The sequence below is a fragment of the Spodoptera frugiperda genome, chromosome 15, assembly GCF_023101765.2.
Source record: "Spodoptera frugiperda isolate SF20-4 chromosome 15, AGI-APGP_CSIRO_Sfru_2.0, whole genome shotgun sequence".
In the NCBI taxonomy this organism is placed as follows: domain Eukaryota; kingdom Metazoa; phylum Arthropoda; class Insecta; order Lepidoptera; family Noctuidae; genus Spodoptera; species Spodoptera frugiperda.
In genome coordinates, this window is record NC_064226.1 from 8,886,263 (window position 1) to 8,912,849 (window position 26,587).

General features: G+C 36.8%; 1 protein-coding gene across 3 annotated transcripts in view; it reads left to right on the top strand.

Moving 5' to 3' along the window:
• The window catches only part of LOC118278581 (agrin), a 158,681-nt gene that overhangs the window by 43,835 nt on the left and 88,259 nt on the right, over positions 1-26,587 (top strand). Inside the window, exon 1 of one of the 3 annotated variants that reach the window (XM_035597913.2) lies at positions 23,213-23,920. The exons of the other annotated variants lie outside the window; for them this stretch is intronic. Within the exon in view, the coding sequence (XP_035453806.2) occupies positions 23,395-23,920 (526 nt within the window). The 5' untranslated portion in view covers positions 23,213-23,394. Of the gene's footprint in view, positions 1-23,212; positions 23,921-26,587 lie in introns of those variants that run through there. 3 annotated transcript variants of the gene reach the window in all.

Genomic DNA, 26,587 nt, shown 5'->3' on the forward strand with positions numbered 1-26,587 from the left:
ATTTAACATAAATGGAGCAGAAATTGTGGAGTCATGGTGGTAGTGATCGGTGGAACGGTATGCCTGCGTGCCGGCGCCGTGCGGCGTGCGGGCGGCGTACGGCCGGCGTGCGGGAGACGTGCGGGCGGCACGGTGAGCGCGCCCGCTCGCACGCGTAACCAGTGTACTGACAACCGTGATGCAGCGAATACAAGGTGTTCGCCACAATAAACAAGAATATTCATGACATGTAGCCGACATGTTTTTTAAGGCCATTTTCAAACACGATTCTTACACCCGTCGGGGATATCTAGTTAACAATTTATATCAAAACTTTTACTCCTTTTCTAGTAAAATACTTTTTCCAGAAAGTACAATTCACACTATATTTAATTTGAAAGCAAAACTGACTTTATAGTGAAAGTATTTTAATCATGATTTACGAGTAATACGAGTGTGTAGGTAATAATATCAACTAGACAGCATATAAGTAATTAAAATAAAAGTTTGGCTTCTCAAATGTAGGCGTACGAAGCCCAATGAGATCCTACGCGTCATATTAAAATGTTCTATAAATAACACATCGTACCCAAAACAAAAGACATGACATAATTGGCGAAGGATAATCCTTGATATTAATATTATCTCATATTTTAAATATACTACATCCAATAACTTTAACTGTCTTCATATTTCAACGAGTCGTGGGCGTTAAGTTTGGCTCGTGGTATAAACCTTTATATTATATCTCATCATTACTACCAACTACTAGTTAATATTTCTCGAATGTATGTATGTGTGAACGAGAAAATTGTATTACGTCAAAGAATTTGTCCCCAATTCCGACACGAACAACACGGTCATATCAACTTTTTATTATAATTAGATGCATAAATAATGTTGAGTAATTCAATCAATCATACTTTAAATGGCGCCTTCTCTGAAATCTATAATTAATGTTCAATAAATTATTGATTTGAATTGTTTGCCCATACGCTGATACATCCATTTATAAGTTATAAAAATAATAATTACAACTATTTTATTGCCTTTAAATTGAAATCTTCTCTAATAAGTGACAGCTTTAATGTTTGATAACAATCAAGAAAAATATCGAATTAATTAGCTGAATCATTTCGATAGCTTATTGTAAATTAGTTTGTGTTTCAAGTCATTAAGGCTTATTGTCAGTTTTAATTGAATGAAGCTTATAATTTGGTCATAAACACGAATCGTTTACAATTTATTGTAATCGAACTTATAATTAAAGATCTGGAATTTTTATTATGAGAAAAACAGTTAGAGGTATAAAGATTACATTTTTATACAATCGTAAGTTAAGATCGGGATGCCAAGACCTACAGAAATTATGAAAATGTCACTGTCAAATTCAGACAGTTTGTTTATTTTTTAATCTCCTTTCCTTCTTTTTTCTTTTCGACTTTTGACACTAATTCTTAGAAAAACATAGAATAACTTTTAAGATAATTTAGGTCTTAGGTTTTTTAATGTTCAATAATAACTTTATAAATGTCACCTTACCAGCGTTGGACGCATGGAATTCTCCCTTTTTGCTAATCAGGAGAAAATATTTATAAAATCCTAACAATTGCATAAAAGCAACTAAAAGAGTTTTAGTCCTTTTGTTGCTGATATCGCATTGTATCTATTGTTATTGTTCTATAATAATGAAGAATAATCCTAGTTTTCATATCTGCATGGCAGGTCGGTGAACTAGCCCATACTCCCGGTTCGGTTCGAATTACATCGTTGCGCTTGCAAAGAAAACCAATAGCCCGGTTTCACCCGACTGGTTTTATTGAAAAGCTCCATACTCGCATTTTTCCATGCTTTTCTGTTTTTATTTTAGCGGTAACTACTGTATTTCTAGCAGGTTATTGCCGACACTGAGAGGCGAAAAGGTATTTACTTACTTAAAGTCATGGGTTGGATTTTACAGTTTATGGGTATTAAGGTAGAATTTTCTAGAAACGTTTCTAAAATTGGCAACGTCGTTTTAAACTTAAGGTAAAGAGAGATTAGTAATTTTTTGACAGCGTCATATTAAAACATAGCAACTTATGATCCCAAAACAGACCCAAGACACGAAACCGTTGTTTCAATTACAAACAGAGGACAGAAGCACGACAATATCACTGAAGAAGATGATCAATGCAGCATTCCCGTTATGGGCGGATACTAAAGTATTTGACATTTTACTGGGGACACCGTTAGCATGGGTGTACCCTGTACACTACAATACACACCTAGACACCTACGGGACTTGTTTATGTCGCACCCACATCGCAGAGAACACGACCCACTGCACTGCACCGACATGTCAGCATGCTTTATGGACCCCATAAAAGAATAAAAAGCCCTAGTGTTAACAATTACAGAACCTTTCAAATAACGACCGCAATAATTTCAACCGAATAATAAATGTCTATTGACATAAATAGGTATTTATTTAACGCTCCAACACTCGCCATTCTTTTTTATAGTTGGAAAATAAAAACAAATGTGTTGTTTCTAAATTCAGAGTGTTTTCCAACTTTATTGTTATTGTTTGCGAAATTTAAGTTTTGAATTGAACTTATATATCTACGTATTGGGTTAATATTCAGAGTTCAATTCTTTGTTTTTGATGTACAAATGTTTCGTTTGAGTACCAAAATCTGAGTTTGCGTATCAGTTGGTCAATAATTACCTACTATGCAATTTACCTAAAAAGTTACTTGTCACATCAATAAAAGTGTATCTAAGTAGGTATATTACAATTAACAACAAGTTTGATATAGAAAATTTTATCAAAACAAAAATCATTAATTTCAACTGAAACATTCCTACACGAGCAGTCAATTATAATTTTCAATTTTATGTTAAAATGAACCCTCAATTAGACTGGGAGCCAATTACAGCAACATTAACACCCACATCGATGTAGGGCCTTACATCAGCGTCGATTAATTAACTCTCAGCAAGAAAATCATTAGTTAAGTGATAAGTGACGTGCAGTGTATCAATCAGTTCTTAGAATACGGTCTGCGACTAAGGGGCTTGGGACATTAGCGTGGTTGGCGACCCGCCCCGACCGCGGACAATGCCGCACTGACAGTAAGATCTATCTGTTTGGATTACAGCCCGTAGCCATGTACTGACCGTGTTTTGTTTTTTTTTTATTTCGCCCTGCCTTCTAAAGGCCACGGCTTTTGTCCCACAAATCCACACTCGAATAATGACGATATTCATTCGACAAAATGGCCACCGCACCGGCTTTGAATTCGGATTAAAAAGGTATAATGACAGTTGTATACATCAGAAGTTAATTAGAACAGCTTTATTATAATGCACGATCGTTTTGTATCGCTTAATTAAAAAGGTTCGTGTTTATGGGAAATATTGTATCATAAAACGTGGAACAAAATGGTGTGGTCAGGTTGTAGGGGATCAATATTTTACTATTAATTGCCATTTATGCAAACATTCTTCTTTCTTTATTTTTAATGTTTAAAATCATCATACATTCAATGGTTCTATTAATAGTTTTCTTAAAAAACAAATCTTGAGACCATTATACCTTATTCGACAATAATCCTTATTTATCAAGGCATAGTGATGCAAATTAGTGTATTTTTAGATGGCCTAGATTATCATCTGAAGTCAGTAGATGGTGTTGAAATGGAATTCAATGAAGCTCGAATAGGACATGGAAAGTTTTTCTTATTTTGGACTCTATACACACCATATTTCTCCATAGCTCAAGGCTTTTTGTTTGTTTGGTTAGGCCACAAACGTCTTAAAAAGACAGCTATGTGTCGTTGTTCACGAATGAATTTGTAACACATAAGAGTATATATTACATGTACTCGAAACTCTCGACTACAGGCATGAAAATGACAAAGTATATATCAATCACAACTTCAACTCCCTGACTATTAATTATAGGCCAGGAGTATGATTAATTTTATGTAACGACATCCTTGATTGACGTCATGAAAACACCAGTAGGGGTTACAATACCATTTCCTATTAATAATTAATTGTATTGAACAATAAATACTGGCTTTCCAAAGCATAACTGTTGATGATGGAAATTAGATAGGAAATGGTATGTGGAATTTGATATTAATTGATCGGATTTGATAGGAACAGTGTGAAGCGACTCTGTATGTGGTAAATAATAAGAATAAATGCAATGTAGTTTACTCGTAAGTATTAGGTTTCCGTTCATGGACCTTTGTAGTAGGTATCTTAGTCGGTATAAGTGTGGGAGAGCCATGCTTCGACACGAATGGGCTGGCTCAACCGGAGTGATATCACGGCCTCACAGAAAACCGACGTGAAACAACGCTTGCGTTGTGTTTTGACATATGAGTTACGTTACCGGAGGCCCAATTTCTCCTTCCCAATCTTTCTAATCCCAAACAGTTCTCCAATTCCTAACCTCCCTCCAAAAGACGGGAAACGCTTCTATTGTTTCGGGTGTCCATGGGTGGCGCCAATTGCCTACCGGCTAACTTACTTAGGTGATCCGTAAGCTAGTTTACCGGCTTAACTCGTAAAAATACCCGCAGCGAGAGTAGCGCTAGAAACAAATGTATCTATTTTGACGTCACCATACAGCTAATTTACTTAAGTAATACAAGACTATAATGACATATAGCGAAACTTTTACATCTTTATCTCCACTTCAGAGCTCAAACTACTAATCGAAATGTATCATCCTCTAGAGGTCTTTAGAACTCAATAATTATAAGCTAGAAATCAGTGTATAAGATCAATATTGTATTGTTTATTGGCTAAGCCGCGTATTGTTCGATGCGACGGTAGCCGTGAGTACAGTAATGGAATTAAATTGTATATCGGCTTAAAGGAAGCGTGCGAGTTGTTTGTTAACGTCTTTCACTACGATATATTGCTTTTCACGTGAGATATTTTCTACTTGTAATGTTTGTTTGTGGTATAAAATGTTTCACTAACACGTATACTTTGTATTAGTCGCTGTACATGAGAACCTTTTTATTGAAGGGTAAAAATCATCCAATGACTTCTCCCGCCTTGGGCGAGGCGAGAGGGAGTGTGACTCTTACTGACTAAAAACCGCCCAGCCCTGATAACCTAGCTATTAGGTAGTTAGTGCCTTTTTTCCGTAGTAAGTTCAGTCCAACTTTTCGAAAATGAAATAAACTAGATGGCGTTTCACACGATTTTCTGTACACTATCTATGTACTTCTAACGACTTTCTTACCAACACTTTAACGTGGAACTGAATCATCTAAAAATTTACGGGTTTGATTAACATAATCATAACTTTTAATCGATCATTTTATAATCTTTGAGTCAGAAAGTTATCTAATTTCATTTCATTACATTGCTAAAATCGTGACACATAAAACTTTTGCAATAATTGCAGTATCATTGTGCATATAATTTTATAGCACCTACACAGATGATAATAAATATTACCGTTGCAACGTTATAAATCGCCTACACGACACTGCTAGTTACCTTCCCACGAATGAATTTGTAACACATAAGAGTATATAATATATGTACTTGAAACTCTTGACTACAGGCATGAAAATGACAAAGTATATATCAATCACAACTTCAACTCCTGACTATTAATTATAGGCCAGGAGTATGATTAATTTTATGTAACGACATCCTTGATTGACGTCATGAAAACACCAGTAGGGGTTACAATACCATTTCCTATTAATAATTAATTGTATTGAACAATAAATACTGGCTTTCCAAAGCATAACTGTTGATGATGGAAATTAGATAGGAAATGGTATGTGGAATTTGATATTAATTGATCAGATTTGATAGGAACAGTGGGAAGCGACTCTGTATGTGGTAAATAATGAGAACGAATGCAATGTAGTTTACTCGTAAGTATTAGGTTTCCGTTCATGGACCTTTGTAGTAGGTATCATAGTCGATATAAGTGTGGGAGCGCCATGCTTCGACACGAATAAGCTGGTACAACCAGAGTGAAGTCACGGCCTCACAAAACCGACGTGAAACAACGCTTGCGTTGTGTTTTGATTTGTGAGTTACGTTACCGGAGGCCCAATTTCTCCTTCCCAATCTTTCTAATCCCAAACAATTTTCAAATTCCTAACCTCCTTCCAAAAGACTGGCAACGCATTTGTAACGGTTCTATTGTTTCGGGTGTCCATGGGTGGCGCCAATTGCCTACCGGCTAACTTACTTAGGTGATCCGTAAGCTAGTTTACCGGCTTAACTCGTAAAAATACCCGCAGCGAGAGTAGCGCTAGAAACAAATGTATCTATTTTGACGTCACCATACAGCTAATTTACTTAAGTAATACAAGACTATAATGACATATAGCGAAACTTTTACATCTTTATCTCCACTTCAGAGCTCAAACTATTAATCGAAATGTATCATCCTCTAGAGGTCTTTAAAACTCAATAATTTTAATCTAGAAATCAGTGTATAATATCAATATTGTATTGTTTATTGGCTAAGCCGCGTATTGTTCGATGCGACGGTAGCCGTGAGTACAGTAATGGAATTAAATTGTATATCGGCTTAAAGGAAGCGTGCGAGTTGTTTGTTAACGTCTTTCACTACGATATATTGCTTTTCACGTGAGATATTTTCTACTTGTAATGTTTGTTTGTGGTATAAAATGTTTCACTAACACGTATACTTTGTATTAGTAGCTGTACATGAAAAACTTTTAATTTTGAGGGGTAAAATCATCCAATGACTTCTCCCGCCTTGGGAGAGACAAGAGGGTGTATGACTCTCACTGACTAAAAACCACACCGTTCCTACTCCTGCTTTTGAGCCGGAACCCTGATAACCTAGCTATTAGGTAGTTAGTGCCTTTTTTCCGTAGTAAGTTCAGTCCAACTTTTCGAAAATGAAATAAACTAGATGGCGTTTCACACGATTTTCTGTACACTATCTATGTACTTCTAACGACTTTCTTACCAACACTTTAACGTGGAACTGAATCATCTAAAAATTTACGGGTTTGATTAACATAATCATAACTTTTAATCGATCATTTTATAATCTTTGAGTCAGAAAGTTATCTAATTTCATTTCATTACATTGCTAAAATCGTGACACATAAAACTTTTGCAATAATTGCAGTATCATTGTGCATATAATTTTATAGCACCTACACAGATGATAATAAATATTACCGTTGCAACGTTATAAATCGCCTACACGACACTGCTAGTTACCTTCCCACATACATAAGTTGGTATACAGTTGCGATCACTTCTCCCTGTTATCCCGCGATATAGGATCATGTCCTTTATAAAGAGGTTCCGGGAGACATGGTAAATCTGATCCATCCATTGAGAAATCTACAATATTGGTTATATTTATTTTGTAGTAAGGGTAAGTAGCGGGTTTAAATCAGCTTACTTATTCCTTAGTAACGATTTTGTGTCGAAATTAATTACTAAGGACTGAGTTAAGTAATCATTAAAAGACTCTACGGTAGTTAGTGGTTTAAAAGAGTTTTGGTGTATGCCTATAAAATCATTTCTTTTTTTTTATTGCACGGTTGATACGGTTAAGGGGTATCCGGCTGCCGTATAACGTGTAGCGGGTTCGATTCCCGCACGGACCTTCCGTTTGTGTGATCCACAAATTGTTATTTCGGGGTGTCATGTGTATGTGAGCTTGTGTTTGTCAACATACCCACGACACAGGAGAAAATCCTAGTGTGAGACAACGTTTTTTTTTAAAAGAATTACAATGAGAAAGTGATAGACTTTGTCTTGTGTGTTCTTTTGTGTGTTTGACATTTTTGTGAAAATGTATCCCAGTTCATAGCTGTGAAATCAATGTACCGTAAACGTTACGTTATTGAAAAAAGGAATACCTTATCGTACCGTTTAAACCCGTCACTAGTAAAATAACATCGTTAAACTCCGATCGCCAGATCACCAGCCAATCAGATTATGTCGATACTAGCCCGCAGTCTGTCCTACCTGGCTTTCACGAGACGTGACACCATAACTTATTTAAGCATAAGCCAACGACCCTTCCCGTTTTACCTAGAAATCCGACAAGATGTTTGAAAAAAATATATCTAGAATATGAAACTCCACGAGTAGGAGGTATGACTTGCATACATTTTTTATGAACTGATACAACATGAAATGGGAACTAAAACATTTTTTCGCTACCGGGCTTGTTTGCCAGCCTCTAAGGACCTATAAAGTATGTAAGTGTGGAGTTTTCATACATTTTCGTATGCATAAATGGAAGTTTGCAATGCAGAACTACGGCTACGCTGTGTATTGTGCATAATTGAGCTACATTGTAGTTTGGAACTTTGGTTCCTAGTTTAAGAAACTGTCCACTTTCTTTCTTAATGTCCACCCACCTAGAGTATCTGTTGCAAAAATGAAGAATACAATCTTTCACCTTTTTAAAAAGTAACATAGTTAATAATACTTTTTAAAGATGTGATTTCCAAACTCGGAATAGTGACTAAAATATCCGCACCGACTTTCGCAACTCAGAAAAATTATTTCAAGTCACGTCCTTCTATCACGAAAGCGCACTCCAACAAAAGATCATCATAAAACAAAAACTTGAAATGTCATCGTTGATAGAAATTAAAGTCATTCAAACAAAATCTAAACTTTCCCTAATAAATATCTTTCTTCAGCTAACAATGAGGGAGATATTGTGAAAACGCCGGCTCCATAAAGACGGACAAGTGCCATTAGTGTCAATTAAATTACCTTGTAACTGTAAAGGATTAAGTGGCCAGTTATTAGTTTCCCGTATTGTAGTACCTAAGCTTCGGATGGAAACCAATTAGCAGCGCCGTGATAGGCGTACAGCAAAACATCTAAACGTTTTAACGAGCGATTTTACAGTCTGTAACTACCTCAGTGTGCAAATTGTCCAAGTAATTAAAATAAAAGTAAACATATCGCAACAAATTAGGGAAATGAGCCGCTCCTTGACTGCCTCCGATACTAAATAACAGTTAAAAAGGGAGTTAAATCATTTAGATTTATAGCTCGTTGAGGAAACGATGGTTCACACGGGCGTACGTATACTAAAAGACTTTATAGTTTGGTAATGCTATCAAAAGACGCGATGAAGCATTAAGGACGTAGAAAGTTTTGTATTGTTGTGGAATTATGTACAGTTTTATACGAGAGCTGCAGTTACTCACCGTCTGTACGCTTTTATAACAAATTGTTCCGTGTCTTCGTTTGCGGTGCTTCATTCGAAAGGGTTTCATATTTTATAAGGACTATTCTTTGTGATAGTTGTCAAGTTAAAAGAAGTAGAAAATGTTTACAGTACTTAATGATTGTTATTACATTCTCTTTTCTACTGTTATTATTGTAGTATTTACTAGTTGCAGCACTGCAACAGAAGTAAAAAACAGTTTTCTACGTCATTAATTTTACATGAAAGCATTAACTTTAGTGTAAACAAGCTTTGTGTTGAGCGTTTCAATGTGAATACAAGTTGCTTAAGTTTTGCCCATAAACATGTTGTTATTGACCGTTTTCAATTTTCTACCCATATTGGCGACGACACAAAGGCTGTCGCAATACAAAGTGCTAATTTGTAAGCTGTATATCGCCTAAATCCACTAATGTTATGCTTATACAATGGATTCGCCGAAATCGTAAGTTTTATGACAATGCTTCCCTTTTAGGGTCAATGGCGCCTACGTTTGTGATGAAAACTTTTCTAAGAATAGATTTTAGCAAAATTTCCATTCTACGTATCTCAACCTACCTTTAAGATTGAGGATGGTTATTGCGAAAAGTTTATTTTTAACTAAACTAAACAATTTGTCACTACGCTAACCACTGTTGTCTTTTAAGGCATGGTAAACAATACAAACACAATGTAACACATCAAATAAAGTATTTGGAAGATTGAAATTCACGGTTTAGGTAGGCTTCACTGTGCCTAGTAGCACATTGTTGCCTTTTAGAGAAAAACTAATCATGGAGTTGCCATTCACGGTATTCGTTTAAAATACCATCCAGTACAGCTAGGATCTAACGTTCATCCAAGGTGCGAGTCCCATTAACTCAGTAATAGGTGTTATAATGGGGGAGAGCAAACACGTAGTTACGAGCTAAACTGCAAAAAGCTGCAATAAGCGCCTCCGAAGGTAACAACGATATTAATACACATCAAGTTAAACATGCAGGCTTCCTTTGCTTCGAATATTTGTGCGAGAGATGTGTGTAAATATTTTTCTGAGCGGCGCTTACTGATGTTGCGACGAGATGGCAATAACGCCGACAGACGTAATGAGGAAGCCTGCTTGTAAACCTGTACCACGACCTCCAGTATCGCAACAAACTCTTTTAATACTCCATCGTGAACAACATAAGGTTCAAAATTGTTTACAAATTGTTGGATGCAGGTGTATAATGTAAGTTTGCGATTGTGTAGCCGGCGCCGCGGGGCTCGGTATAACGAGCGCCCTGCGTTGACGGGGCGCCGGCGATCGCGACAAACCGCCTTAGTGAACCTCTTTTAAAAATTAGTTCTTGAATTTTAACTTCAAGGGTTCGCTATCTTTTATGGAGTTGCATCCTTAGAAGAACCTTTTAACAAAACAACGTTAATAAAAATACGGGAATCCAACGCGACGAGCATCGCCCGAGGAAAACTCTCTTGCAAATAAGACTGTAAGATTGTATGCTTTCCGACTGTAGCCTCCCTCCTGACTAGTTTAGCTCGGACTATTTATATTGCTACACAAACGACATGCTCCACGGGTATATTTTATAGTGCCAGCTACATAAGTTCTGGAATATACTTTTTATGTGTTTTGAACTATCTTACTTAATTACAAGTCAGCAATTAGTTTACGTTTGAAATGTGTATTCTTGTTAGTTTGCTTCGCTTATAGCGTTGTTAGGCACGCTCTGCGCAAAGTATCTAATTTATGTTGATACAAGTATTTATGCCCTTAAACTTATCTATAGTTGAGTATAGAATGTGTGTGTTCATGACTCTGATAACAAGTTATAATTAAACTGACGATATGTTCGCAAGTAACAATTAATTAGACCATAACTGAGCACTGTAATAACGGTATACAACGAGTGAGAGATGAGTTAGGATGGAAGAGGCTGCATGCAACTTAGATTAGAAAGTAACTTGTTTGTACTGAGACAGTTATACTAGACGCGGATTAATGAAAACTGCGGCTTTAATGCCGGTGATCCGTTTTACAAAGTACAAAGAAAAGCAGTTGGATTTATAAGCGTATGGCGGAGAGGCGACGCGGCTCTACGATGAGAAAAGTTAGTTGCATCACAAGTTCCATTTTTTAATAGTAATTTTATTTAGTTGCTTTGGAATGTGTAACACCCACGTTATGCCAGTGAATAACAATATTTCACGGCCGGGAGTCAGTGTCGGGCCCAGTTGCAGCAGCTGTCTCCTCATACAATAAACTCTTATAGCCTCTTCTTACTTTTCCCACACTCACGCAAATCTATAACGTTCCGATTGAACCATAACGGGTTTTGAACGTTTTGACAATGGTTTCATATTTCATATTTTTCATGGCGTGTCTCCGGCAGAATGCCTTTGTACATAAACGCGTTAATGTGTAAAGGGATTCCGTGGTGCGTTGTTTTATTTGTGGACTGTAAAAATTTAACGCAGAGTTACACAACAAAAATAATGATACTGCAAAAAGTAATGCGACGTTTATCCGCGCTCTGCAAACAATTCATACCTCAGCTGTCAGATTAATCTAAGGCTCGGCGTGCATCGTTGATTGTGCGAATAATAATCCGACGGAGCGAAGTCTCGTATAGTTCACGAGAGCGTCAAAGCCGAGCGCAAAGGAACAAAGCCTCCAATTACCCGAGCGGGCACGCCGTGGGCTTTTAGTGAATAATGAGCCGCTTATCCCGGTGGATGACGGCTTCAGTAGAATTGTTCTTGAGTGGGTCTGCACGCGGACCACCGGGCCACTCGCGGCGTCGCCGACGTGTCACGTCGCCGCGTCGCCGTCGCTCCACGCACTCCACGCGCGCCCCGCAGCCGCTGCGGTCACTGCGTCAACACAATTTCGCACCCGCCTCTTGCTTTCCCCCTTACTTTGACATTTTACACAAAACAGACGCGGTCACCGCACAAGTCCCTTTTCAATGGCGTGCTCGTTTAGTTTTTAGAAGAAACTAATAAAATACTGCTCACCTGTAAAATGTTACAGCCTATAAACTTCGAAAAAAAATTGAATCTAGTTTACAACCAAAAAGGGCTATTTAGCGTCTTATTGGTGTTTATTTGCAGTTTGCGTATCATAAAGATCGGTAAGATATGGTCCACTAGGGGCACATACGACTACGGTGGCAGTTAATTGCGAATAAATAGTTATGCAATCGTAACAGGCGTAAAGTAACACTTTTTACAATAGTGTTTACTCCAACACCAACCGTTTACGTAGATGTATGTAGTAAATGGAAGGTGAGATACAGCCCTACTGTACTATTCAGAGACAGTACATAAAACACGATCATAATAAGAATAATAGCAAACACTTATTCGTTGCTGAGCGAAACATTTATTTGGAGAAAATACCAACGTTGAATAGGTGCTCGGGAAATTGTACTGGCTTCGGAACAACAAGTATATTTTTAAGTGGCCGTGATTTCGCTCGTAACATTGAGTGAGACGGCTTTTATTTTCAAATAAGTACCACTTGCCCTTTTACCTCTCCGCAAATATTTTCTGTCCATTTCATTTCGTAGTTTTGGAATGGAGTACATGTCATTTAACAATGTTGACATAATTTTTGGAAAAATGTTGGTACTTTACACATCCAATTTGCATGTGACAAGATTTAGAGGCAGACTTTTCGGAAATACTTTCGCCGTTTCTATTTACAAGCGTCTGGGCGTCTGGTATGGCGAAAATTGCATCAGATTTACTGAACCATTGGGTGTAAAATGGGGATGTCTGTATGCCCGCCGCGCCTCGCCGTCTGCTTCACACATAGGTATGCCAAGACTTCACTTGTTTGACAGAGTTTGGATTAGTCTCCTTCCTAATGGAGTTATGCACTTTGGGATAAGCCAGATCTTTTATAATTTAGCAATTCATTAAATTGTAGATACTCAAAGTAATCAAGTACTTGCTTTTTTTATTCTTTATTGTTCAATAAATTTACAATTTACATACATATGTATTACAAAACACTTGTCTGAAACCTTTAACTGTTCGTACTGTTTGCAATGTCTAAAACTATAGCTATAAATACGAGCAAATAATATAAATACCTATTTTATAGTTTTGACTGCACGGTTGGTGCGGTGGCTGGGCAACTGGCTGCCGCGCAACGGGTAGCGGGTTCGATTCCCGCACGGAGTTTGAAACAACAATTTGTGGATTACAATCCACAAATTGTTGTTCCGGGTCTGGGTGTCATGTGTATGTGAACTTGTATGTTTGTAAACGCACCCACGACACAGGAGAAAATCCTAGTGTGGTGCAACGTTTTTTTTTAAAAAAATAATTTGGTAACTAAGAAAACTGCATTTTCTATTTCTAAACTAATCTCATCTATTTAAGTCCTATCTTTACGTGCATTTAAACGAAAAAAAGGATTCAAGTGCTTTCTTATGTAAAAGAATTTGTTTATTGACCTATAATTATTTTTTATGTTTGGCACCTAGCTTGGGTGTCACATTAATTCTCTCGGAACACATTAAACTTTGTTTAATGTCGCCTGTGAACGATTCGATCGCGACTCGAAACACGGCAGCCATGTTTTATTGTGAGTAGCAGCTCCATGACACAAAATTGCGAATTAAAAGAAAATTCACTTTTTATGGCGTCGTAATATTGTCGCTGGCAATTTCAACGTTTAGTGCCTCCATTTTAAATGTTTCGACTTTTGATATTTGATAACGTTCTAAGGTTTGGTTATGGTTCTGTGTACCCTAAGTAGAAGTTTGCTTTACGTTGAACGAAAACGAAACGAGAGCGCGTTCGTCCGCGATTGGCCGGCAACAATAAACCAACCAATCAGAGCGCCGAAAGCGCTCTCGTTTCGATCTCGTTAAACGTAAAGCAAACTCGTACTAAGGCCCCTGATATAGAATTAGCAAGTAAAAGAGAAATGTTTGTTTTGTGTCAACATTTGATTTTGTTTATAGTAATTAAAGACTCACATCTTTTTGTACGAAATGAGTTCCTTGTGAGTCTATACTATGATTATAATTATTTCCACCAAAAAGGAACAAAAAGCAGGGACGAACACTCATCCTACGCGTATACTTCAGCACTTTAACTAGTTTGTTTGCATTAACACGAAATATAACGTTAGCTTACACACGAGTATTTTCTAGAAAATATCGCATATATCTAATCAGAATTCAGCAACAGCGAACTATGTGGATAGTAATCTGAATTCTATTCCAGTGAAGAATTTAATCAAAATGCTTTTCGTCTGAACTACCATAATACCGATACTCTCTGTGCTATACATAATAATGCAAGCAATGGATGGGTTAGAGTTTCCATTGTACGAGTATTTATCGAGTATGTTAGTATGTTGTATCCAGTGTATGGCAATAGGCTCAACCCCTATTACACATAGGACTAGTTATATACGTAGTCAGTGATTATGTGGTTGGTTGTCCTACTTTATATTTCTCTGCCCACCTCTTCGGGGATTAAAGGCATAGGCATGACTTACGTTTCTTGTGTTGTTGGTATATTGTTTAATACGTATATGCAACCTTTACTGTTGCATTAATGATATCGGTTGATCTTTGGTTTCGAGATTTTCATAGTGTTGTCTTTTTTTAGCTGTATTTTTGGATCAGAGAGAATGCAACTACCTACAGCAATTTGACTGCAAGTCTGAATCCTTGAAAATAACCTTGAGAGGAGTTATAGGGTTAAGGAACGCTGATACCGGCTAGTAATATAGGCTAGTTATTGTTATATAGGCGGCGGGTGCGCGGAGCAGGCGAGCGGCGCAGCGCGGCCCAGTCAGGCGTGCACAATTTGTAGACCATTTCTCTTGCATGCCGTGCGACACTTCTGCAGATTAGGGCAAAAGGAAATATACCTACAGCTGCTTCATATTATTTGCGAACATAAATCGCCATTTAGTATTTGCATTAGGTGTGTAGACCATCCTTTTACGACAGCAAATAGTGTAACTTAGGACTATTATAAAACAGGATCATACGGGCGCGGTAAATAAGTCGCTGTAAATCGAATGTTGAGTTTTATTGATAGGGGTGTTTTTTATTTTTTTTGTATTACACACAGATTTACTGAAAAATCAGAGACATAAAGTAGTATTCGTAAATAAATATCCATTACATACCGCTAACAAAGTTGGAACGAATGCAATGTAAGCATAAGCGTGTGAAGAATATTACAGACTAATAAAATGTGAAAAGTATGTTCGACATTTTAGTGAGTCGTATAGCAGCAGACAAAAATCAATAAAACAGAGAACAATACAGAATGCAGTAGCGTTTACGTACAAAGTGATAAGTAGTAAATCACTTAAGTTAGTTGCCAGCTTAAAACTTTAAAGCATTGTTGTGAATTTTTCTGGTTACACGAGTGACCATTTTGTCGGTGTGTCCAGTTGTGCATAAAATAACAATTGATGCGAGCAGGCATTGTGTCGGCGTGGCGGGCGGCGGGCGGCGCCGGGCGGCGCGCTACACTCGCACGACGCAATTTGTCGTTCGTTTCTCTTGTGTGTCGCCCTAACAAAGCTACGAATCGAGCTGACGCGAAACTATCGATAACTCTGTGCGGAATTAGTGCTTTTGTTCTTATTGTCCCTTCTACCTCGCCAGCTTTTTCGCTACACGTTTCGTTGAAGAATAACCATAACTAGCGCACTCGTGAAAATTGTCTAGTTGGCTTAACTCGATAAACGTTGAGCGGTTGAAATTTTTCGAATTCTTTTATTTCAATAGAATAGCGTTCAATTTTTGCAGTAAAACATGGTATTCCAAGAATGCGCTTTCTTGTTTCATAGTCCACGACATTTTATATGAGGGCCGGCATTTTATTTTAGTGCTGTTTCAATGTAGTCTAACACAGCAGATGGTAGTGGCAGGAGACGTCTACCTTTAATCGTACCGCTGGGCATGGGTATTTTTGCGGCGATAGAAGAGCGCTTATGGGCAGAACTGCCCTAGTCTTGGGGAATTCTAATGATATTAGATCGTCTTAGTCATGTGTGAATGTTATGGTAAGCCAAATAGCTTGTTAGTTACTGTAAAGTTGCTTACTCTGCTAATTCCTTCCATGGCTTACGTACAAAGTTAATAGAGCAATCAAAACAACATATTTCTAAATATTCTAATGGAGAGTAAGTACTATTATCTAAGTAAACGTATTAAGGGCCGTAACACTTTTCTATAATTTCTCTTTATACGCTCATTGGTTTGTTTGAACATTGAGTCTTTAACTTATAAGTAGGCACACAAACAGGCGCTTCTCTTAAAAGGTAGTGGTCAAATTCTAATGAGCCTTTCACCATTGGCTTTGAAATTAAAAACAAATAACTTTGGTACTTTGTAAAGATTGTCTTATCTAATGTGTACAGTGACCGAGTAGAATTCTTGATTATTGGTATTCAAAATTGTTGTATTTTTGGATAATTTGTGAAGGTACTTCAGTTAAGTAGATAGAGACTGAATATGCCGCTGCTATAGAAAATTTAGTTTTGGCTGATAGACATTATAATAAAGGTAAAATCTACGATGGGTATATTAAAGATATATCGTAGTTAAGAACTTATAACGGGATATTTACCATGTTTATTCATTTTATCGAGTTTCCGATATTTCGGCACTGTTGCAAGCGCCATGTTCACGGATTACTGTATCATAGTTATAAACACGAAACAGGTCAATGAACTTTTCAGAACCAAATAGATTTGGCCAGTGTTAACTAACCAATCAAGGGACACAACCCTCAACTGCTACGTATAGTACATTGACAGTAAACTTTTCACAACATCAAACATTCAATCATCAATACAAATCCCTAGATAGACCGACAATTATGACGGAATCATTCACCGAAACGTTACAGTAAGTAGACAAATCACTTAGTTTAGCTAAGCTAACCAGTTCAGTTGTTCGATAGAGTTGAACGTGCGACCCCTTCGAGACACTTGAGGTTACCATAAACTTGACACTTTATAACTTAGTTACTGAATGTTCCACTGAAACTCAAGTTTCCCTTTATTCTTATTGGGTGAAGCTTTTCTAATGAACAGTTCTCATTATTGATTTTAAATTTAACGCTATGCATTTCTTTCTCATGATATAGGTAGAACTGTGAAGTAAAGAGTATTGGGTGCGGTTTCCTACTTTCCGAGGGAGAAAATCAATTTAGTAAATAGAATTAAGTTAAAACGAAAGATTTATAATGTAAGCTTAGAAGAAAAAACGAGCAAGGGTAGCTGGCCCGCCGACCAGAATTAGACGCGTGCATACGGTGCGTCGCCTTCCGCACGCATCTCAAAGAGTCACCACAGAAGGGTCCACAGATGATGCCGATCCGGAGCTGCGGACTACCTTATTGGGACTCCGACTCGAAAAACAGAAGTTCCTACTTCTGTTTTTCGAGAATAACGGGGTGGTAAAAATAAAAAAAGCTTAGAAGAAATTTGTTTACTTTACTTGTCAGTTTAAAATAACATTTTGACGAAACTAAAACGGATCCAAAACAAAGGCAGCGTGTTGAGAAGACACAGCCATGATCAACGTAGCAAAGTCAATACAAGTCTAAGTTTAACTTCAGCCCATTATTCTGGTATTGTGAAGTTCTGCAGACTAACAAGGCTTCAAGTCCGATCGTGTTCGCACCTAAATACTGAAGGTACATAGAAATAAACTTGTAATATTGTAAACGAAAACCGGACGCGGTAACGTTAGCATGGAACTGCAAACTTCAGCATGGTCAGTTATTGTCTATGCACCATTTCTACCTTAAACATTCAATATGCAATTTCTTCGAATGTTCCCAAACGACATTTGTGCACTGTTTGATGTTCCCACTTCCCGGGCCTCGTAGAGAGAATGTGTGATTTCATATGATTTACTATTGTTTCAAATGTGTCTTTTACTGAAGTTCTGGTGGGAATATATTTCTTCTTGGACTAAGGTATAGAGATTTTTCATATATTTTGCTTCCTTAGTGCTTCATTAGTTTATATGTATATACAATGGGTCCCCGCGACTATGATGATCTTGTCGATGCACGAAGCTGGAGGGTTGTTTTCGCTACGTATTCCGAGTCGTGGCAGTCTTTCAAACACATTATTACGAGTATCACTATAATAATGCCCAATTACCTAATATAATGAGTGTCTGTAAATATAAACATCTAGATGGCTAAGCGAAGACCCGGTAAAGTTTCTTAACTCAAGTCTTTAAGTATTTAGACTTCACCTTTAATCTTTTCCCTCAGAAATTTTCCTTTTGCGTCAGTTTCGTAGTTTCCAGTTGCATTTTATTGCAGGAATGAATTCGCAAGGACGTAGTTGTTTGTCACAATTATTCAGCTGTAAGCGAGACACTTCATTAAATTTTCACTGAATCCCGTGAAAGGAGAATTTTATTGCAATGTTTACAAAATATTCATGTCCCTGTAACTACGAGTTATCGTAGTTTTAAGATTTATATATTTTATTTATGTGCTTTTTAATAGGTAAGACGAAGAAAATTGGGACGGTAAAAGCTATCTGCGTTTCTTGTTATGCTTGAAATACCGAAGTGCACCGAAAACTCATCATATTTGTTAAGCAATAAATCAAAATATGAACACAAACAAATAGAATTTCATTTATAAAATCAATACGACTAATTGAGGAGTTTGATTACATTAGCGGAAAACCGTTTCGCAGTTCAACTTGTTTCTTGTTTACTGAGAATTTCGTTGAAGAAAACTGAAGTTTGTTTACGTTCCGTTCGATCGCGCGTGTACTCCCGCAAGTGGAGCGGCGCGACCACAAAATGCAATTATCGACCGCTGTCTGCCTCAGCTATGCTTGAATTGCATTCCGATGTTCTAGTCAAGTATGAGCCCGTGCCCACGGCTCAAACGACGGACAGGTGACATATGATCGGGAAGAAAAATTAAAGGTTCGTTTGAAAAGTTTGACAATTCTTTGTGTTTTTTTTTTTCGTGTTTAAAGCCGAGTTGCGATGTTTGATGTGAATGATTGGTAGTCGCAGTTGTTTAAACAGGAGGCAATTGTGATTTGTCTAATCTAACTATTTAGATACCAATATATTATAGCACGTAATTTCTGTAAACTTGAGTTTGTATGATGTAGAAGAAGTTTACTTCCTTCATTATTGCTTTTAGTAGTAAGTAATTAATAAAGTAAAGTTTATATGGACGTGTTCAATCAAGTATCGTTGTCAACTTAGTACTCCATTTATTTATAATCCTTGGAGACCGCTCAGATATAATGGTTGATACGATTTTTGTCCTATAGTTTAAAACAACTTAATTAATATTAACTTTCTAACAACCATATTGGGAAACGACTAAACTATATTATACTATAACTAATACATTAACACCTGTCTCCCAACCAAGAATAAACTTCACACATCTAATTTTTATCCAAGCATTGTGTTTACGTGCATATTCGCTCGTTATTCCGACTCTCGCTTATTGCACGCGAGTTCGCTGCAACTTTCTCAATATCATACGAAGATGGCTATTCGATTATATTGGCAGATTAGGATCTTGTTATGCGTATTTTAGAATCGATATTGCTTTTATGTAAATCGTGGAAACTGTAAGCGTTACTGCTTCGATGGTGGTGTAGGTGTAGTTGTATTGTAAGTATGATTGGTGAACAAAGGGTATTGGATTCAAGTTTACTAAGCAAATTACCATTGGGAGACTTTATTTTAAATTTGATGGCGTTGCGGTTATAATCAGATTGCGAAGTTGATTAATTTACAAATGTTGCGTTGCCATGGGCGGCTATGATAGCTTACCATCAGGTGATTCGTCTGCTCGTTTACCTCTTATTCCATAAAAAAATCCTCGATGGGGTAGACGGAGGTGGAAATCCTTCACTTTTCACCAATTACGATATTATAAGCCCTGTGTAGGTAATAAAGGGTTAATCTATTACCCTAAATCCAGCACTGTTTTAAGCTCCATGCTTATTTACTGATAATTTTCGAAAAACTGTAAAATCCCAATATTACTTTGCTCTACTTTGATATTGAACCAGATATACGTCACTCGGCAGTCGTACTTATGAACATGTATTATTTTATTTTAAAGAATAATTGGTGTGATGTGATTGTATGCTATTTTTAACATAGCTATAGTTAATTAAATAACGAATCGAAATGAAATATAAAAACAACAATAGAGCAAATATTTTAGGTCAATTGTTTGAATTGAAATATTCCGGCGTTTATGAAGTGAGCCAATCAACGTTGTTAACACAATACTACCTATGTTATGGCTATATGCTATTTTGTTGATAAAAAATCAAAATTCGTTGACTTCATACATAACTACATCATACCTGATGTTCTCTGAAAAGGTTAGAGGTTTTGTAAACATAAAGCGCAATACACACTGAGCCCGCCGGGCCGCCGACATATGTCGGCAACTTTTTGTCGGCGTTCTAGTTGGCGACTTCACTTATTACAAGTCGGAAAATTTGGTCGGCGGCATGTCGGCGGCTTGAGATGAGAGTACTTAGCGCTTTGGTCGACTTTTATGATTTGGGTGTTTTGGATTCCACAATACCTCCTTCTCGCGATAAAGATTAATTAACGTAAGACATTTTTCGTCGTCCCACTCCATGTCGTAAAAAATCACAAGCGCGTCACTACAGGTTGACGATGTCACAACTGAGCGCAAGCGTAACCAAGCCGCCAACATGTCGGCGGGTAACACGCGCAGACGCATGTTGCCGACATGATTCTTTTCATACAGGCCGCCGGGTTGTGTCGCCGGGCTTAGTCGGCGGCCCGGCGGGCTCAGTGTGTATTGCGCTTAACAATGACCACTTTTTACCCAATTGCCAAAAAGAGGGTTATTACCTACTGCCTGTATTAGTCTACTGTAAGTTACGCGACGTCGCCGTGTCTGCGCACGCTACTCATGATGTAGAGCATTTCTGCATTAATTTACGTGAGTAAACCGTGATCTTTACTTAATGATAGAGATGTGATGATATCCATTATCGTCTGAACTCGAACTCAAACTCCAGGTCTTTTTACACAGCAGTTAAACTTGCAGCGATTTGCTTATCTAGTTGAAATTTTAGGCTCCTAATAATAGATCCGAAATACAGTTGTTTTATTGTTTATTTGTAAAACAGTCAAATCAGATATTGAAATCGTTGGCCAATTAGCAAATGGCTGTAGCTGCCAGTTATGCGAATATTACTCTAAATGGCAACACAGCCCTCTGTAATCGAGTTAGTTATTTTTATTTTACGACCAATATCATTTGGATAAAATTTTGTATACATTTTTTACGATTGTAGCGATGTATCCTTCGTTGAGACTTTAGATCTATTAAGTTATTGAATCGTTGCGATTATATTCAAATTTTATTATGTGTTTTGTATGCTATATGCTATCCTTTAAAAAACTCTTAGGTAATTGACAAAAACTGAAGATAAGCCCAAATTGCCCTCCTAAACCTAATGTTCACATATATCCCAACAACCCTTAAATTCTTAAACCTCAAAAGGTCGACAACGCACATCTAACGCGTCTGGTGTTTCGGGTGTCTATGGGCTGCGGCAATTACTTACCATCAGGTGATCCTTATACTCATTTACCGGTTTAGACCATAAAAAAAATTCAAGCATCTCTAGAAATAACATTACCTTCCAAACAGAAATCAATAACAATTTACTTACGGACAAACTCACATAACTTGTTTGTATGAGAGAAAAACTGTCGTTTTCTTCCTACCTTCGAGTTAGAGTAGAGAGAACTAAATATTCAATTTGCGAGTCGTATCTCAGTGTTAGTCAGGGACACGCGACGGGCACAAAAGTGCGTAAATTCCAGTCGTGTTTTGTGATGCATGTTACCCGTCACGAAGAGGTGCTGGTTCCAAGTCGGAGCCAGTCCGCCCACACAGTCCCACGTGCAGCTCCGACAGGATAGCAACTTGATTACTGCTGATCTACAAGGCCATTTTAAACGCTGAAGGGTATTGGATATAAATAGGTGGTTGCCAGCCAGAGAATAAAGAAAGAATTTTCTTAACAAAGTTACTGTGTATGGGTATAGTGTCGTTACTAAGGTATCTACCGGTTATCAAGGGAAACTCATATATGCCTAACTATTTCTCCACATTTTTCCAGTTATATACATACGTACTGTTAGAAAACTAGTCACTCCACATTCCATTTTAACCTAATTGCCTGCATACGATAATTCCAACGTGGGTTTATTTACAAAAAGACCGTTTAGTTTAACTACATATTTACCCATATAACCTTTCAACTGTTCAATTAGCACTCTGTTTGAGACACAATGTTTGTAATCTGGTCTTCGATCACACGGAACAGGTATCCAGGTACAGCTCAATTGCCGTACGAGACCAGTAACTATGTATTGCTACCTAATACCTATTCATGAATAACTCGTATAAGTTTTCACTTATTAGCAAATCGAAACAGCATTCGCACAAACGTACGGAATTGTATAATAACTGGGTAACTCACGCATAATCCACCTCCCGTTGCGCACGTTCGACATCTAACTCAGAAGACCAATACAAACATCTCTCTATTTATTTAACGATCGAAAAGAAATTAACTTTTTTTTTTGCTTTGCTTTAATCACGATCTACTTCGACGCGCACCCAATATTGGATTCATAAATATTTCACATGAATGTTATCCCCGCAAATATTTTATCAATATTATTGTTCGTCTCGATACAGCATTTAATGAAACTGGTTTATATTAAAAAACTTTTACAAGCAATCTACACTTAAACAGTATTTCTCAAACAACTTCATCGTGCTGCGATATTATATTGCTATATCTGTTCTATAAAAATAAAAATAGAGAACAAGTAATATCATTTGAAATATCGCGAACGTATTGGTAGTAATATGTTTACAAAAGCTGTGGTAGCTAGCTAAGGATTAAAATACAACAGGTTGCAAGTTGCAGCGGATCCGATAAAGCCTCCAGTCGAGGTTGGCACGGCATGCGGCGCGCGCGCATATACCACTACTCCTGCACACCTCACGACAACCGTGCATCTTCGTATCGCGATGTGTTTACAATTTCATCCGAATGTAAAACTTTATTCTATCAATAAAATAATAATAAAAACCAAACTATGCTTACCTTTTTAATAGTGCTGAAAAAAATAAAGTGACACAAAATGTTAAAACAAATCCTCATTATAGTGTTTGTGTTAATTTTAATAACGAAAGCGGACTTCATTGTTAAAGGCCAAGTTAAAAAGAGGAACACAGTTATAAAAATAAACGACAATTCCCCACCGAGGTGCTTTAATAACAATTCCGTATTTAGAAACAATGATACTTTAAAACGGATTGTATTCGAGTCTAAGTATATTTTTACGGGGAAAATTTCGAGTGAGCAAAAACGTAAGCGTGGAAAGTTGAAAAGGAGCATATTTAAAGTGTTTGTGCGGAGAATATTAAAAGGTGACGTCGGGGCGTTGAGTGAGATATTGAATTTTGAAACTAGAACGTTCAATTCATCAAATCGTGCGTATTTATTAGCCGAGAGTCATTCTGCAAAGAGGGGTTGTGTTGGCAACTCTCAGGGTTGGGCGGCACTCCTCTTCAGCGGTGAGGAGTTCACCTCTCCCTTGAAACTGTTGGTCGACCCCGTACCCTCCAATCTCGACATTGTGCGACGAGTGAAAGCAATTATAAAAGGTAATTACTATCATAAACTTTCATAATTCAGACTACAACTTGACAAGTTCAAGTAATGTTTAGTTAATAAATTAAAACTAATTGCTACAAGATGAACATTTGGAGGGCAAAACAATACTAAGTAATAAGATAAAATTGTTTAATTAAACAAAGCACTTATAGTTTTGTGAAAACTTTTATTTATATTAGATAATGAATCGTATCATATGCTTAACTACATATAATATGTCTATTGTATTATTCTTTTCGACTAGACCTTTCATTTAATTTTCGTGTCGCATAAAAATAGTACTACATAATTATTAAGACTGCCTCGTTAGTCCGAGTGGTCGAAAATGCGATTCCATTGCGTGCCGTAATATGCACCCCGGCCTACCCCTTCGGGGATAAAAGGCATGACCGTACGATGATTATTAAGTTTTTCTGTTCGAACTTGAATAATATTTTTCTTACACTAAGACTTTATTAATTACATAAATTGTTTGATATGTTAACTATATTATGAACAGTACCCACAAAAATAATCAATACTATTATTAACACGCAAGAAGTCATAAGTAAAAGCTCACAGTTAAGGATAATAAAACGTCGTAAGCTGAACATGTACGAACTAGAACACAAGGCTACAAATCTTTATGTAAATGAAACATTTATTACGGTACTCCTCCTACAACCTTATGTACTATGTAGGTATATAAACTTAACAATTGAGATAGGCACATATACATAGTATGTATGTACAACTAACATTTATAACTAAAATGTAACTAGAGTACATACTCACACACGATGTAAAATTTTCTGAGAAATACTGAATATCCATTGTCTTGATATTATATTAACTGTTGTCTTAAAGATCGAAATTCTAAGTAGTAACATGAAGTCTAGTGTTGTATCTGGTATTAAGAAAATAACCAGTGAGGATTTTCGATCTCTCCTCAGTTCAAGTTCTTTAGTTACATTTTTTATGGCATATGTATATCGGCAAAAGAGTATTGTGTCTTGATGGTAAGCAATCGGTGTGCGTTGCCGGGCTTTTAAGGATTAGGGATTAGGGTATTAAAGATCGAGGATTGGGGATTATATTGCCCAAACTACTACATAAACTGGTGAAAAAACAAAGTACGGACATAGCTGCTATGTGTCAGATAACTTTGAATTAAGAACGTAGGTAATTTGTATGCACTATCTGTCACATAAGTTTATCGATCACTTATATGAAGAGGGTGAAACAGGCGCTAAGAATATTTTTTCTCTATACGTAACAGGCAGAAAAGGCGAAAAGTTATGGTGTATTATACTATAGCAAAGCTCGTTTTACCTTAAAGTAATACAAGGGGCTTGTGTATTTAAAACTTCATTCCCCCATGCGCGAAGAAGTCAAAATACTCTTAAGGAGCGAGCGTCGTGCAGGTAAACAATGGCACTTACATTTTATAATATTCTTAAGCGAACAGTACACACACAGAGTCAAGTATGCAAGTCTTTGCTCTCATTATTGTACAGAATTAACAAGAATAGTTGGAGATACTCCACACTGAACTAATTTTAGAGTAAATGTTTTTATAAAAGATGTTAAGATAGGTAATAATTGTGTATTAAGAGGTTTGCCAGAGATGCATCATTATTAGGTTGCTATTTCTGTCTATACTACCACCAGTCGTAAACTGAAGGCTGTAAAAGAAATAATACTAATCTGTTTAGAAAAACCAAAGTAGTACTTTTGATATTTACTTTAGTCAAAATTGCTATAATTTTTATTACCTAATAAAAAAAAAAAAAAACTATAATAAACTACTAAAAACCAACAACAGAACTGTCAAAGTAAAAAAATGTTTATGCAAATACGTAATAGAAAAGCCACACAATTCAAAAGGGCTTTTAAATCATTGTTCTACGAAAAAAAAAACAATGTAGCACGCCAGGACGTGTTGAACGGGGCACATCCTAACCATCAGACTGTGGTCGATTCAAATATTTATGGTGATTTGATGGTGTCGTACCGGCGGCCTTTTATCTCACAGATGATTATCGGGTGTGAATTGGACGGCCAAAGGTGGACCGAGGTGAACTCTCAGAACTAAAAAGCGAATGGACATGGTAAAATGCAACGCATTGGGATTAAATAAAATAACTTAAATTTTGATAATTATTATAAAACTCCCCGGCAAATTTCCCACCGTCCTCAAACATAATTTTCTCACCTTTGAAATATTCCCTGAACTCTAAAAATTCTAAAAATAATTCAAGACCAAAATTTACGTAATCGATCCAGGCGTTCTTGAGTTTTAGCGAGACTAACGAACAACAATTGATTTTCATATATGGAAATTTTTACACTTTTTACGTAAAATGTCCTTTATTCTTAAAACTATGGCCTGAATATTGCATTGCATTTATGTAATACTAATTGTTTTGTTCTACATAATGAGTGGACTATAAAATTTGTTTACGATTTAGTGCACCATAATGTTAACAGGTTGTTTCAATATTAACGGTAGTGGCTATTACAAAATAGTGTTAGTATCAGCTATGGCAATTAAACTCTTATTTTATAATGGCTAGCTTTGCAGACCATGTTGTCACAGGTGGCAATAAAACCGTAAGTTTGGTGTCTACATTTTACACCACTTTACCGACTCTATACATTTCTGTTTACATTAAACA